Genomic DNA, 12,694 nt, shown 5'->3' on the forward strand with positions numbered 1-12,694 from the left:
AATTAGATTCCTTGAGTTATTGCACAGGAAATTTATAGATAAGGATTTATTTTAACATTAGTGTTTAATAATGGGGAATGAATATCTAACCAAACAATATATATAATTATATATAATTTATATATACATATTTCTTGAATTACTACATAGGGATGAATAGTCTGATGTTGGTTACATTTAGTTTGATTGTAGTTTGTCTTGGTGTGGAGTAAGCTAATACCCCACTCTGTGGTCATAGTTGAGAATGGCTCTAAAGAATAAAGTGTATTTCCTATGGAGAGCTGCCTGAGCTGAGCCTGGGGCCACAGTCTGTAGCCCCAGCTGCTGAGGAGGAGGTGGGCAGGAAACCTGAGAATCAAGGTCAGCCAGCATAGTCCAGTGAAAAGAGGGTTGGGAGTGGCTGCACCTACACACCAGAGGGTCAGAGCAGCTCGTGCTGCTGCACCTCTGTGCTGCGTCATCCTCGACACTCACGTAGCGTTCTTAAGGTGCTTTGCACAGAGGAGGAGGAGGAGTTAGCTCAGAGCTGAGGAGTCATCGCGTGGGAGCATGGGGACTAGGGCTTGTTTGACCTTTTGAATGTTTGAGTTTTAGCAGTTTTATCAATTCTTGTTTGATAGAAAGTGTTTTGTTTTGTTTTTTCATTCAGGTACAAAAATTACAAAATATCATAGCCAGTCGGGCTACTCAGTATAATCATGATGTGAAGAGGAAGGAGCGGGAATATAATAAGCTAAAGGAGCGCCTGCATCAGCTTGTTATGAACAAGAAGGATAAAAACATAGGTGTGTTGTGACAAGGGGTGGGGGTGGGGAGAGCTCTGAAGAGTGAAGGGGCTCATGTGTTGTAAGGCTTTAGAATGTAGGTATTTCCGCAAACTACAAATTGAGACAGCTGACTTGCAAAACAAAACAAAACATTGAGTCCTTTGGGTCAGCTTCCTATTTACATGTTGTCATAATTACTGTTGCTATAGGACCAACTGACCAAGGCAACTTGTAGAAGAGTTTATTAGGCTTACAGTTGCACAGGGTAGTCCATGACAGCCATGCAGGGAACAAGCAAACAAGCAGGCAGGCAAGTGGGCAGTGGTGCAGGGCCAGGGAGGTGGGGCAGGGCAGGCTGGCAGGCCAGGTGTGGTGCTAGGCGGTAGCTGAGAGCTTCTATCTCGAGACAAAGACACACTATGAAGCAGAAAGAGCCAGCTGGTAATGACATGGGCTTTTGGAACGTCACAGCTCACGCCCACTGACACACCTCTTCTAACAAGGCCACACCTCCTAATCCTTCCCATTGGAGCCAGCACCCGTGTGTTTGTCTAACAAGGACAGTGCAGAGTGGATCCATCAAGAAAAGCAAGTGCTTCCCGTAGAAAACCGAAGATTGTAAGCATCACAGTGGCTCGAATGGCAGGAGATGATTTTGCAGTTAGCTTTGTCAAGTGTCAGCAGCAGCAGTCTGGAGGGCGGGCAGCTGTTTCTTGTCCCAAGCCCAATCAGAAACGATAGATTTAATTTATTAGTCCTAGAAGTAGGAGAACATTTTTTCTTACACCAAATGGATCCATCTCCATCAGAGGACGATGGGACATCAGTACTGTTAAGGGCTCTCTCTCCCTCAGCAATGGCAGCAGCCATGTAGTTAATAGGACCCAGCAAGCCTTCTCTGTAGTGGCCCGAGCACCGAGTTAAGTTCAGCTTGCTTCCTCTACCATTAAAGGGAAGGTCCCCTAACAGTATGTACATAGGTGGCTGTGGCTGGGTTCTAGGAAAGCTTGATTTTCACTAGAAAAAGCTGGCTGGCAGCCTGTGGTTTATCATCTCCTGACAATGAAGTTAACAGTGATATGCAACATCAAGTGCCTACTGTGTGCCAGATGCTGCACTCCCCTCTGTGAAGTACTTTGCATCCCTTTCCCCTCAGCAACTGGAGGGTTCTCCTCCTCCTCCTCCTCCTCCTCCTCCCAGTCAGGAAAGAAGCAAGCTTAGCATCCGAAGACTTTGCCGAGCCTCAGGGGGTGGGGAGTCCTGACCTACGAACCAAGTCAGCTTCAGTTTCCAGTGTGTCTCAGGCAGGGTAGGGTTTTAAGACTGATAGAGTTTGATGACTGAGCAGGTTTTGTGCTTGTATTTGTAGCCATGGATGTTTTAAATTATGTGGGTCGAGCTGATGGCAAACGAGGCTCATGGAGGACCGACAAAACGGAAGCCAGGTACGCCATGCCGCCTGACTGACAGTGCAGCCGGGTTTGCCACTGGCCGGCCGGCCGGCGTGTGCTCTCACACCCATGCTTTCCCTCCAGGAATGAAGATGAGATGTACAAAATTCTGTTGAATGATTATGAGTACCGCCAGAAGCAGATCCTGATGGAGAACGCGGAGCTGAAGAAGGTCCTCCAGCAGATGAAGAAGGAGATGATCTCTCTCCTGTCTCCTCAGAAGAAGAAGCCCAGGGAAAGAGCAGAGGACAGCACAGGCACTGTTGTAAGTGGCCCTCTCTAGCAGCCCAGGCTGCGAGCCACACACTCAGACCTGGGTATGAGACAGCCACCGTGCATGACAACCCAGAACTGCACTCTGCGTTTCTAGGCACATCCTGGGAAAATGGAGATCATGTAGTGCGCCCCCCTCTCACTCATCCTTGTCCTGGGCATTTCTCCTGCAAGCTATTTCCAGCCTTCTGATATTTAAAATGTCATGGGTTAGAGAATAGAGGACAGCTTGTGGGACCCAGTTCTCTTCTTCAGCCACTCCACTGTGTGGGTCCCAGGTATTACACTCAGGGTGTCCAGTTTGGTGGCAGGGCTGAGCCATCGCGTCCACCTGCTAAGTGTTAACAGGTGTGTCATAAGGGTTTAGCACCATGGTCTGAAAAATAGAGATCCAGCTGTGCCACAGCTGCAGCTTTAAGTGTAGCACGATGCTGAAGGTGGAAAATTCCACATTTGGTCTCATAAGACATTCCATCTATCTAAGATGTCTACACACACACACATACACGCACACACACACACGCATGCACACACACACCCCACAGAGTGGGTAGGGAGACAGACAGAGAGGTGAGAGGTGCTACAAAATGTAAAAGTATCTTAAGTCCCAAGTGCGCAGGCTCCAGGTGTCTCAGCTGAGGGATACTCAGGCTGTATTCTAGGAGGCAGCAGTGGGTCACAGGCCTGAAGACTGCCGATGTACATACATCGTGTACATAGATCCAGTGTGCACCATATACATAGATCCATGCCGTTCTCTAAGTCTGCTCAGACCTGAGCTGTTATACCCTAGTGTTCACTCACAGCCTCCTCCATCCCGCTCTAAACTGGTCACCTGAGGGGACCCAATTTAATTTCCCTTCTCTTAATTTTTTGCCTTCTTTCTCCTGTTCCGGGAGCGAGCCTGGCCTGGAATGGTTTGAAGCAGGATATAGCATCCAACATAGCTTAAAGAATGATGGTCTCTGGCCTTCTAGCTCTCTAACTGTAATAAATGCTTGCTGATAACTTATTTTTTAAAAATCTTAAAAGCTTTCTTGCTTATTCTGTGGTTAAAAGCTGTTGACTTGTTTTTAACTCTGTGTTTTACTAAGCATAACTCTCTGTGCGTGATTTAGTTCTCTAGGCTTAAATAAGCACTAGGAAGAGTGAACTCTGACTGTTCCATGCTTCAGTGAGGCTGAAAACTTCACTCTGTATCACCTGTGCTTTAGTAAGCGCTGATATCCGGAGATTGGCACTTGCTGTTTAGCAGCAGGGAACTAAGTCAAAGGATTCACTGGCAGTGCTCCCTTCTCTGGTGAGTCTCCACAAGCCGCTCCGTAAGCTGCTTAGCTCTCCGTGAACCAGAGAGCAAGCCAAGGACAAGAAACGCGTTCACTTGCTTCACACAGGCCAATATGCACAGACACACATGCATTCATACGCTCACACGCTGTGCACAGACACACATGCATTCATACACTCACACGCTATACACAGACCCACAGGCATTCATACGCTCACACGCTGTGCACAGACACACATGCATTCATACGCTCACACGCTATACACAGACCCACAGGCATTCATACGCTCACACGCTGTGCACAGACACCCATGCATTCATACACTCACACGCTGGCCAGGCCTGACTGTCTGTCACAATCAATTCCACAAGTATTTATGTGTGCTTGCATATATACATATACCTACACACATACATATAGACAGACAGATATACACTTGGATGGATGGATGGATGGATAGATAGGTCAGAGCTCCCCAAGCCAAACCATTCAACAACTTTCTTTTCTCTGGCCTTTTAATACCTTCTTAGACAAAAAGTTCAAACTTTAGAGAATTACTTCACAGATAAAATGTTACAGAAAATGGGAATTACAGAAGGATGTTGATAATGAGTTCAAAGCAGTGTTCCATTCTATTATGCTCATTATAAGTTCACACCAATAGTTTTTACATAGCCTTGCCTTATATCATAGTGCACACCCGTGACTTTATCCTTGGACCTGAATGTTTTTTCTTGAACACAAAACTGTCCCAAGTCTATTTCTCTTTTTAGGGTAATTATGGAAGCTCATTGCGTTTCTTATTATGGGCCTGTACCTCCTGTTATGAAGAGGAGCCAGGTTTTATTCCTGATTCTAACGTTATTACATCCTTCTAGCAGCTAAGGCCATCTTTAAAAACTCTTTTCCTAAAGTTATTTGAACCAATCAGGAATCCCATAGAATCATTTGTCTGTGTAGCATCACTACAAAATAGTGCATCTTTGTAGATCTGCAGAAATCTGCTCAAAAGGGTGGATCAATACCTAGTGATTGCTATATATCTAATAACAGGGAAAGCATATTAATAGCAGGAATCTTTCCTCAAGTGTAATCTCCTTGGCCTTGGCTAGAAGAAGTGAGTCTGTCATAGCTTTGCAGCCCCTGGGGACATCTCAGAAGGTCACCTGCTAGTTCTTAGTTCTGAGCTTCTCCTAAAGGGCTCCTGGCACTCCTGGCAGGTATTTTTAAAATTATTCACATATTTCTGCCCTCCTTGGGTGTTACTAACAAATAAGAGATATTTCATGTAGATGTCTGTCTGACCTGCACCTTTGGTGCTGTCTCTCTGTGGTAACTTATCAGCATTGGTACATTTTCCTATACTTTCATGTCTTAGTACAGCAGAGAGAAACATGGTAACCATGAAATGATATGAAGAGAATGAGAATTCATGGTCTAACTGTAGCTAATCTCTGCAGTTTATTTAGTGAAGCTGCCTCTCACTTAGAGACATGTTGACGCAACTCAGATCCTAGCCCTGCCTCTTGCTCTGTGGCCCTGGCCTGCTTCTCTCAGCCTGCATCCTGCCTTTGTGCACAGGATTGAGTTTGTGGCAGTATTCAGCACAGTATTGCATAGATAGGGGCTGCCTCTCCTCAGACAGATGGAAGAGATCTGTCTGGATTGGGGAGTATCTGTGTCCTCAGTGTTAGCTTCCTTTTATTAGGTATTAGTTAATCGAGAGATTTTAACAGTCAGATGTGGTGCCCTGGTGTACAGCTGTTGTGAGCTGTGTATCAGTCAGATGTGGTACCCTGATGTAAAGCCACTGTGAGCTGCTCTTTATTCCCTCTGTGCCGTAGGCTATCTCTGATATAGAAGATGACTCTGGGGAACTGAGCAGAGACAGCGTGTGGGGCCTTTCCTGTGACACTGTGAGAGAGCAGCTGACAAACAGCATCAGAAAGCAGTGGAGAATTTTGAAAAGTCATGTAGAAAAACTCGATAACCAAGGTAAGTACTGCCCCAGGGCATGCAGAGGGGGTGCTGCTGTTCAGTCCCAGGAACAGCAGTGCTGTGGGCTCAGAGGTCTGCGCATAGCCAGGGTCAGACTCTGCTTGCTTTGCTCCTGGTTTTGCACTCACTGAGAGAAATGCACTTGGCTTCAGAACAAACCTTAGAGAACAGTGTCGCCCATAGTCTAGTGTTGTTTGTGTGTCAGCAAATGGGGCTATCATGCCAATATAGGTTCCCCGGGAGCTTATGCAGGCAGCTGTATGCCACCTAACACGGTGCTGGAAGCAGAGCCAGGGACCTCTCAGGAGCAGAGTGCATGTTTACCCTCTCAGCCGTCTCTCCAGCACTAACATTTATTTCTATGTAGTAAGTGAAGTCTACTTAAAATGTATGGAAATGATGAGACCAGTGAGTCTTGTTTCCAGCGCCACGAGCTGTGCAGGGCAAAGGGTGTGGTTCTCACTGCAGCTCCCTCCCCGCGTTGCATGAAGTATGCTCACGTTCCCAGTCCGTTTACTAGAAAGCTTGCCTGGATTTGCAGTGCGAGCTCACAGTTGTTAGCACCACTCTTCCAAGCACCGTCAAGAAAGCTGATGCGTTTGCGACTTTGTTAGCGTCCTTGTGTGGTTGAGCCAGTAGCTCCCGAAGACTTGGAGGTGAGAACAGAGGCATCACACCATAAGGTGCCTTAGTAGCCTCTCATGACAGTTTCAATAATTGTAGTTTATAAGCCAAGGGTTGGCGGCCGGGCTACCTTTAAATCCATTTGGTTCTAAAATTGTGTAACTATACATTGTCAGAACGCGGAGCTGTGTAACTATACATTGTCAGAACGCGGAGCTGTGTAACTATACATTGTCAGAACGCGGAGCTGTGTAACTATACATTGTCAGAACTCGGGGTTGTTTTTCTTTAAAATGTTTAATTTTGTCACAGTTTTGAAACTGCAAAATGCCAGAGACAATAACTCCTTTTTACAAAACCCAGAAAGGCAAAAGTTGTGCAGTCTTTTGATTTTTAAAAGTCTGTTGAAGATTGTGATGTGAGACCTGTTAGTTTCCGGTTGTTGTAGTTAGGGTTTCTCTTGCTTTGATAAACACCAAGAGCAGAAGTAACATGGGAAGAAAAGCTCACAGACTGTCAGGAAGGGAGGGCGGGGCAGGAGCTGAAGCACAGGCCATGGAAGGGTGCTGCTGTTGGCTCGCTCCTCATGGCTTCCTTAGCCTGCTTTCCTATATAGCCCAAGACTGCCTTCATGGGGTTGGGGTGGGAGTAGGGGGAAAGGGGTGGGGGGTCGGCACCCACCACGGTCAGCTGGGCCCTCCCACATCAAACCCTGATCACAGAAAGGCCTCACAGACTCGCCCACAGGTGACTATGATAGGCGTCTTCTCAATTGAGGTGGCATCTTCCTAGATGACCCTAGCTTGTATGGAGTTGACAACAAACTAACTGGCACCCTGGGTTCTGTCAGCTTCGAAGGTACACTCAGAGGGCCTTAGTGAGGAGGACGTCATCTCACGACAAGACCATGAGCAAGAGACCGAGAAACTGGAGCTGGAGATTGAGCGGTGTAAAGAGATGATCAAGGCTCAGCAGCAGCTGTTACAGGTAGGTCACCAGCGTGGGCAGGCGCTCCCCCCATCACTGAACCCGCCACGGCCTCTGCAGGCTCTCCCCTACACGTCACGGAACCTGGAAGACTTCTGCTGCTTCATCTGCAGGACTCAATAGAGGTGATACTTCCCATCTCAGTTGAGTTCTGCCCTAGCAGTTGGACCACATCTCTTCCTCACGTGGCCCCTGCTTTACCACGGGAAGCAGCACCTGGGAAAGCCGGTTCTCACCGGCTTGCTGAGTCCTCATAATGTATGTCCTTGGCCAGACTGACCTGCTGTCCTCACTGTCACTTGAATCTGTGTGCCCTAGTAGGTGTTTCCTGACTTACATACTTTAAAATTTAATAGCAGCAGCTGGCCACCACGTGTGACGATGACACCACCTCACTGCTGCGAGACTGTTACTTGCTGGAAGAAAAGGAACGCCTTAAAGAAGAGTGGACCCTTTTTAAAGAGCAAAAAAAGAATTTTGAGAGAGAAAGGCGAAGCTTTACAGAAGCTGCCATTCGATTGGGGTTAGAGGTGAGGCTGCAGGGCTGCTGTGGTGGGCGGGGTTGGGGTGAGGCTGCAAGGCTGCAGTGGGCGGGGTCAGAGGTGAGGTGCAGGGCTGCAGTGGGCAGTGGGCGGGGTCAAGGTGAGGCTGCAGGGCTGACTTGTCTCTGCTGTCCATTTTTCTGAAGCATCCCATGGACCGTCTCACTGTTGTAGAGCATTGACCAGACTGCTTAGACACGGGTTAAAGCAATAGAAAGTGGACTTGCTGGCCAGGGACTACACTGTGTGCTAGGGATCCCAGTGCATCCCTGAGCCTTTCTCAGAGTGAGGTCCTAACACAGAATCCATATCCTGGGTTGACATATTTCAGATAACAAGAACAGTTAGCCAGAACTCACAAAGCAAGGTTAGTGCATTTAGAGACTTCCCCATAACTATGGAGTTTGAGGGAGTAGGTCTTTGTTTGTGTTTGGGCTGGTGGTCCTGGGTGCTGGGTTTTATGGCCTGAATGGGATTTCCATCATGGAGTCAGTGTGTTATGGCCTGGTGCCCTGTTAGCTACAGATAACCGGAGACTGAAGGGAGGCTGAGCATATGGCGGTCCTCTGTTAGATGTCCTGCTCCTCTGGGCAGCTGCCACTTCCCCGTCAGCATGTGTGGTGCCAGAAGGCAGTACCCAGAGCATGCTGGGTAACAGAGACGAAGGCAGTACCCAGAGCATGCTGGGTAACAGAGACGAAGGCAGTACCCAGAGCATGCTGGGTAACAGAGACGAAGGCAGTACCCAGAGCATGCTGGGTAACAGAGACGAAGGCAGTACCCAGAGCATGCTGGGTAACAGAAAAGAAGATAGTACCCTGAGCATGCTGGGTAACAGAGACGAAGGCACAGTAAAACCCTGCCTCCCAACCCTCACAGAGGAGTGTATGCATCCCGGGTTAGCCGTCTGGAGTTGTCTATGCATTCCTGTCCACAGGCAGTGCATCTGTCAGCAGGGCATCGCCTGCCTCCACTGCTCTCTCTCAGGAATTGAAGACACATTGTCTCTCGTGGTTTTACAAACTGGTGTGCAGTGAGACAGTGCCCTCCTCCCCGCCAGCTCAGCCCTGAGGCAGAGCCTGATGTCAAAGTCTGGGGGAGCTGGGTGTGGTGGCATAAGCTTTCTTTCCGACGAGTGTCCGTGCTTTACAAGGGACCCAGGCTGGGATCCCAGTACTCAGAACCATCTGTAATTCTGTTCCAAGGGATCTCCACGGGCACCAGACACACATGTGGTACACATACACACTTGCAAGCACTCATACGTAAAATGAAAATTAAATTTTAAAAGGTTGAAATACAGTATATTAAAGTTGAAGTTCTCAGAAGAGTTACCAATAGACATTTTTGTTTTCTTTTGATTTTTTTTTCTCTGTGGGGCAGAATCTCTCTGTGTAGCCTGTGCTGCTCTGGAGTTGCCATGCAGACTTGGCCTTGAACTCCAGAGCTTTGCCCCTGCATGTGGGGGTTAGAGGTGTGCCACCACGCCGGGCAGAAACCCTGGTCAGCTTGGCCTACGTCACTGCTCACCCCTCCTTAGCAGCTTTATGAGTTTATTGTTTTTGTTTTCTGTGGTTACCACTCCTATATTCTGCTCTATACTAAAAATAATATAAAATCCTGTGATTGGTCTAAAGCTGGAGCCTAGAAATTAAAAGCCAGAGAATAATATTGATTACACAATCATGTAGGTATTACTCATTCTATAAACAGGTTGTGCATTTGAACACATAAATGGTGGGATTGAACCCAGGCCTCGAGCAAGGCCATCCTGCCGCAGACTGCAGACTCAGCCAGCCAGGGAAGTCTTTCTCCTCCGGGATCCCGTGCTCATTTCCCAGTCAGACCCTGTGCTTGTGCATGGCAGCTCTCAGTTTCAGGCAGCCCTGTTCTTGCTTCCTTGTGAGGTCTGTTACCATCCTAAGCTACCCTTTGAAACAGAAACGCTGTGTAGTTAGTGCTGGCCATTCTGAATACTGGAATATCTAAAACTAGATTAGATGGCCTTGGCTGGATATTTTATTTAACTTCTAGGATTTACTTCAAAAATTGAAAGAAGGGGATTGGAAGGTGGCTTAGTGGTTAAGAGCACTAGTTGCTCCCCCAGATGCCCTGGGTTCAAGTCCACGCCCTTCTGTGGAAGCTTGTGGAGTTTCATAGTTCCTAACCTCCTCTGGAAGAGTCCGGTGTCGTCCATCTGGAGGCATTTTCTCCTGCTTGGTCCCCTGTGCCTGACTTGTCCCTGCTGTTAGACGGTGCCTGGCCCTCCGGTGTGTCTGTGGCTGACACTGTTCTAAGGGCTGGATAATCCCTTTGGATCACCACGCTGTCTTTAGGATCAGTTTTATTATTTACTTGAGTCACTGATTTTTTTTTTTTAATTTCAGAATTTGCTTTTATTTTTCTAATGCACTTAATTTTCCTTTTCTTTGTACACTATTATTGTTTTGCATGCATTTTGAATCTTAGAATCTGTGTGACAGTATTCTCAGAACTCTTGAAGTGTTGTTGTCGTCTGCAGTCGGGTTATTGTCATTGCTCTTTTCCCTCTTCTGCTGCTGTTTGTCCGAGCTGTCTGGTCACGCCTGGTTTCATCTGAGTAACAGACTTGATGCTGGGCACCCTAAGGTGCCCACATGGATTCTTCCACATGAGTAAATCTTGTGTCCATAGTTGTCTTTCTCAGGCAGCCAACGCTTCATGTGCCCTGGAGCTGTCTGACACCTGCCCGAGAATATGTCTGCTTGGAGACATGGGTGGCCGTGACAGGAATGGGAGAATATGTGGTTTAGGGGTCACATGTATAATCCTGTGATCAAAAGGAGATCCTGTGAAATCTGTTTCCTCTGTGGCTCAGTGGCTCTGGCCACTGTCAGATGGCTCCAAGACAAAAGAAATGCCCAGTGAGGTCAGAAGTCTGTTTCCAAGTGGCCAGTTTATAAAGTGGGGGATTTTTCTGATGTCAGTTTTATGCTGTTTGTTCTTAGTGTCCTAAGTTCTGCTAATACTCTGTTCATGAAAAACCTGGCAGTTGATGGACTATTAAGTAAAGTCTAGGATTTTCTGTTATTTATGTTATTTAAAAATTACTAGTGTAAGTATGTGGGTGTTATACCTGAATGTATGTCTGTGTAGCACATGTATATGTGAGCACCACGTGTGTGCCTGGTGCCCTCAGAGGCCAAAATTGCATCACCTGAATTGGTGTTATAGACTGTTGTGGACCATCGTGTGGGTGCTGGGAATGGAGCCCAGGTCCTCTGTATGGGCAGCAACAGGTGCTCTTAACCGTTGCAGCTATTTCTCCGACTCCTACGCTTTATTGTTTAAGCATGATTTTCTTGAGTGTGTTTTAGTTTCTAGGCGACTATATCACTATAAGAACGTACAGGTGGCCAGAGGGGAAAAACAGCTGGAGAAGGTCTGAGACTTAACAATGGAGTGATGGCCATTCCTCTTTGTTCTGCTAGAGAAAGGCGTTTGAAGAAGAGCGAGCCAGCTGGGTAAAGCAGCAGTTTTTAAACATGACAAACTTTGACCACCAGAACTCAGAAAATGTGAAACTTTTCAGTGCCTTCTCAGGAAGTAAGTGTTCACACCTGTCCAGTCGGACTGTGCGCAAGGCAAGGGCAGAGCAAGCCTGCAGCTCCAGTGTGCACAGGATGCCCATCTGTGGAGCTGGAGACTTAGCCTAAGTGAAGCAGTTTCTGTTTTTTAATCTCTCTGCCTACCTGTGTTCAGGTTCTGGCGCTCAGACCCAGGACCTCAGCCCATAACAGCTACCATGCTTACCAATACCCCTGACCCCAAATCAGCTTAATGGTTTATGTACTTAAGTCAGAGTAGGGCTCATGGCAGAAGCCTGCATATCAAAAGCGCTTTTGTGAATTTATGATAATGCCATGTTCTTGAAAATTTGTGGACTTAGAAACTGACCATTTTTAAAGTAGGCCCCTCTGTTTGCGGAATGTGTGACAGAGATGACAGTTAATCTGTTCTTTCTCAAATCCCACTCTAAATTGCAAATGGCTGATCCTGGTTGATAATCTTCGAGGTTGATATTTTACCATGTGCTCTGCTCTTTCTCCTACGTGTAAACCAGGTTCTGATCCAGACAATCTTATAGTCCACTCACGGCCACGGCAAAAGAAGCCACACAGTGTGGCTAATGGGGTGCCAGCTTGCACATCAAAACTGACTAAATCTCTTCCTGCCTCACCTTCTACTTCAGACTTTCGCCAGACACATTCATGTGTGTCTGAACACAGGTACTTGTTTCTAAATGACCTTTCACATACTTCTAAAAACAGTTAACATTGTATTGCTTAGGAGAAGTTGGTATTGTTGTTGTTGTTGTTGGTGGTGGTGGTGGTTGTGTGTGTGTGTCTTACAACAGTGGACACTTTGGGAAGAAATTAGGTTGACTCATTCATGCTGTCTGCACAGAGATTGCCAGCATGTGAGGCGTCGTGCTAGGTTTGGAACTCTAGTAGACCTGGTCTCCACCCATAGCTGTCTCTGTTTACATTTACAGTACAGACTTCTGGGCCAGAAGTGGCACATAGCTTTCATCCCAGTACTCAGGGAGTGGCCATCTTGCTGTACATGGCAAGTTCTAAGTCAACCAGTGCTACATAACGAGCCCTGCCTTAAAAGAGAGGCTAAGGCCCAGCAGGGGTGGTGCACGCCTTTAATCCCAGCACTCAGGAGGCAGAGGCAGGTGGATTTCTGAGTTCGAGGCCAGCCTGGTCTACAAAGTGAGT

The 12,694-nt window shown here is 47.2% G+C and overlaps 1 protein-coding gene across 4 annotated transcripts in view; it reads left to right on the plus strand.

Annotated features, from left to right (window-relative positions):
* Positions 1–12,694, plus strand: part of Ssx2ip (SSX family member 2 interacting protein) — a 37,448-nt gene that overhangs the window by 20,961 nt on the left and 3,793 nt on the right. For 2 of the 4 annotated variants that reach the window (XM_021158599.2, XM_021158598.1), the window contains exons 6-13: positions 650–785; positions 2,137–2,212; positions 2,303–2,483; positions 5,625–5,775; positions 7,253–7,389; positions 7,746–7,919; positions 11,402–11,516; positions 12,034–12,199. In XM_021158599.2, the coding sequence (XP_021014258.1) occupies positions 650–785; positions 2,137–2,212; positions 2,303–2,483; positions 5,625–5,775; positions 7,253–7,389; positions 7,746–7,919; positions 11,402–11,516; positions 12,034–12,199 (1,136 nt within the window). The remainder of the gene's footprint in view (positions 1–649; positions 786–2,136; positions 2,213–2,302; positions 2,484–5,624; positions 5,776–7,252; positions 7,390–7,745; positions 7,920–11,401; positions 11,517–12,033; positions 12,200–12,694) is intronic. The other 2 variants (XM_021158601.2, XM_021158602.2) reach the window with 1 other exon arrangement.

The sequence above is a fragment of the Mus caroli genome, chromosome 3 (genome assembly GCF_900094665.2).
Source record: "Mus caroli chromosome 3, CAROLI_EIJ_v1.1, whole genome shotgun sequence".
NCBI classification, from domain to species: domain Eukaryota; kingdom Metazoa; phylum Chordata; class Mammalia; order Rodentia; family Muridae; genus Mus; species Mus caroli.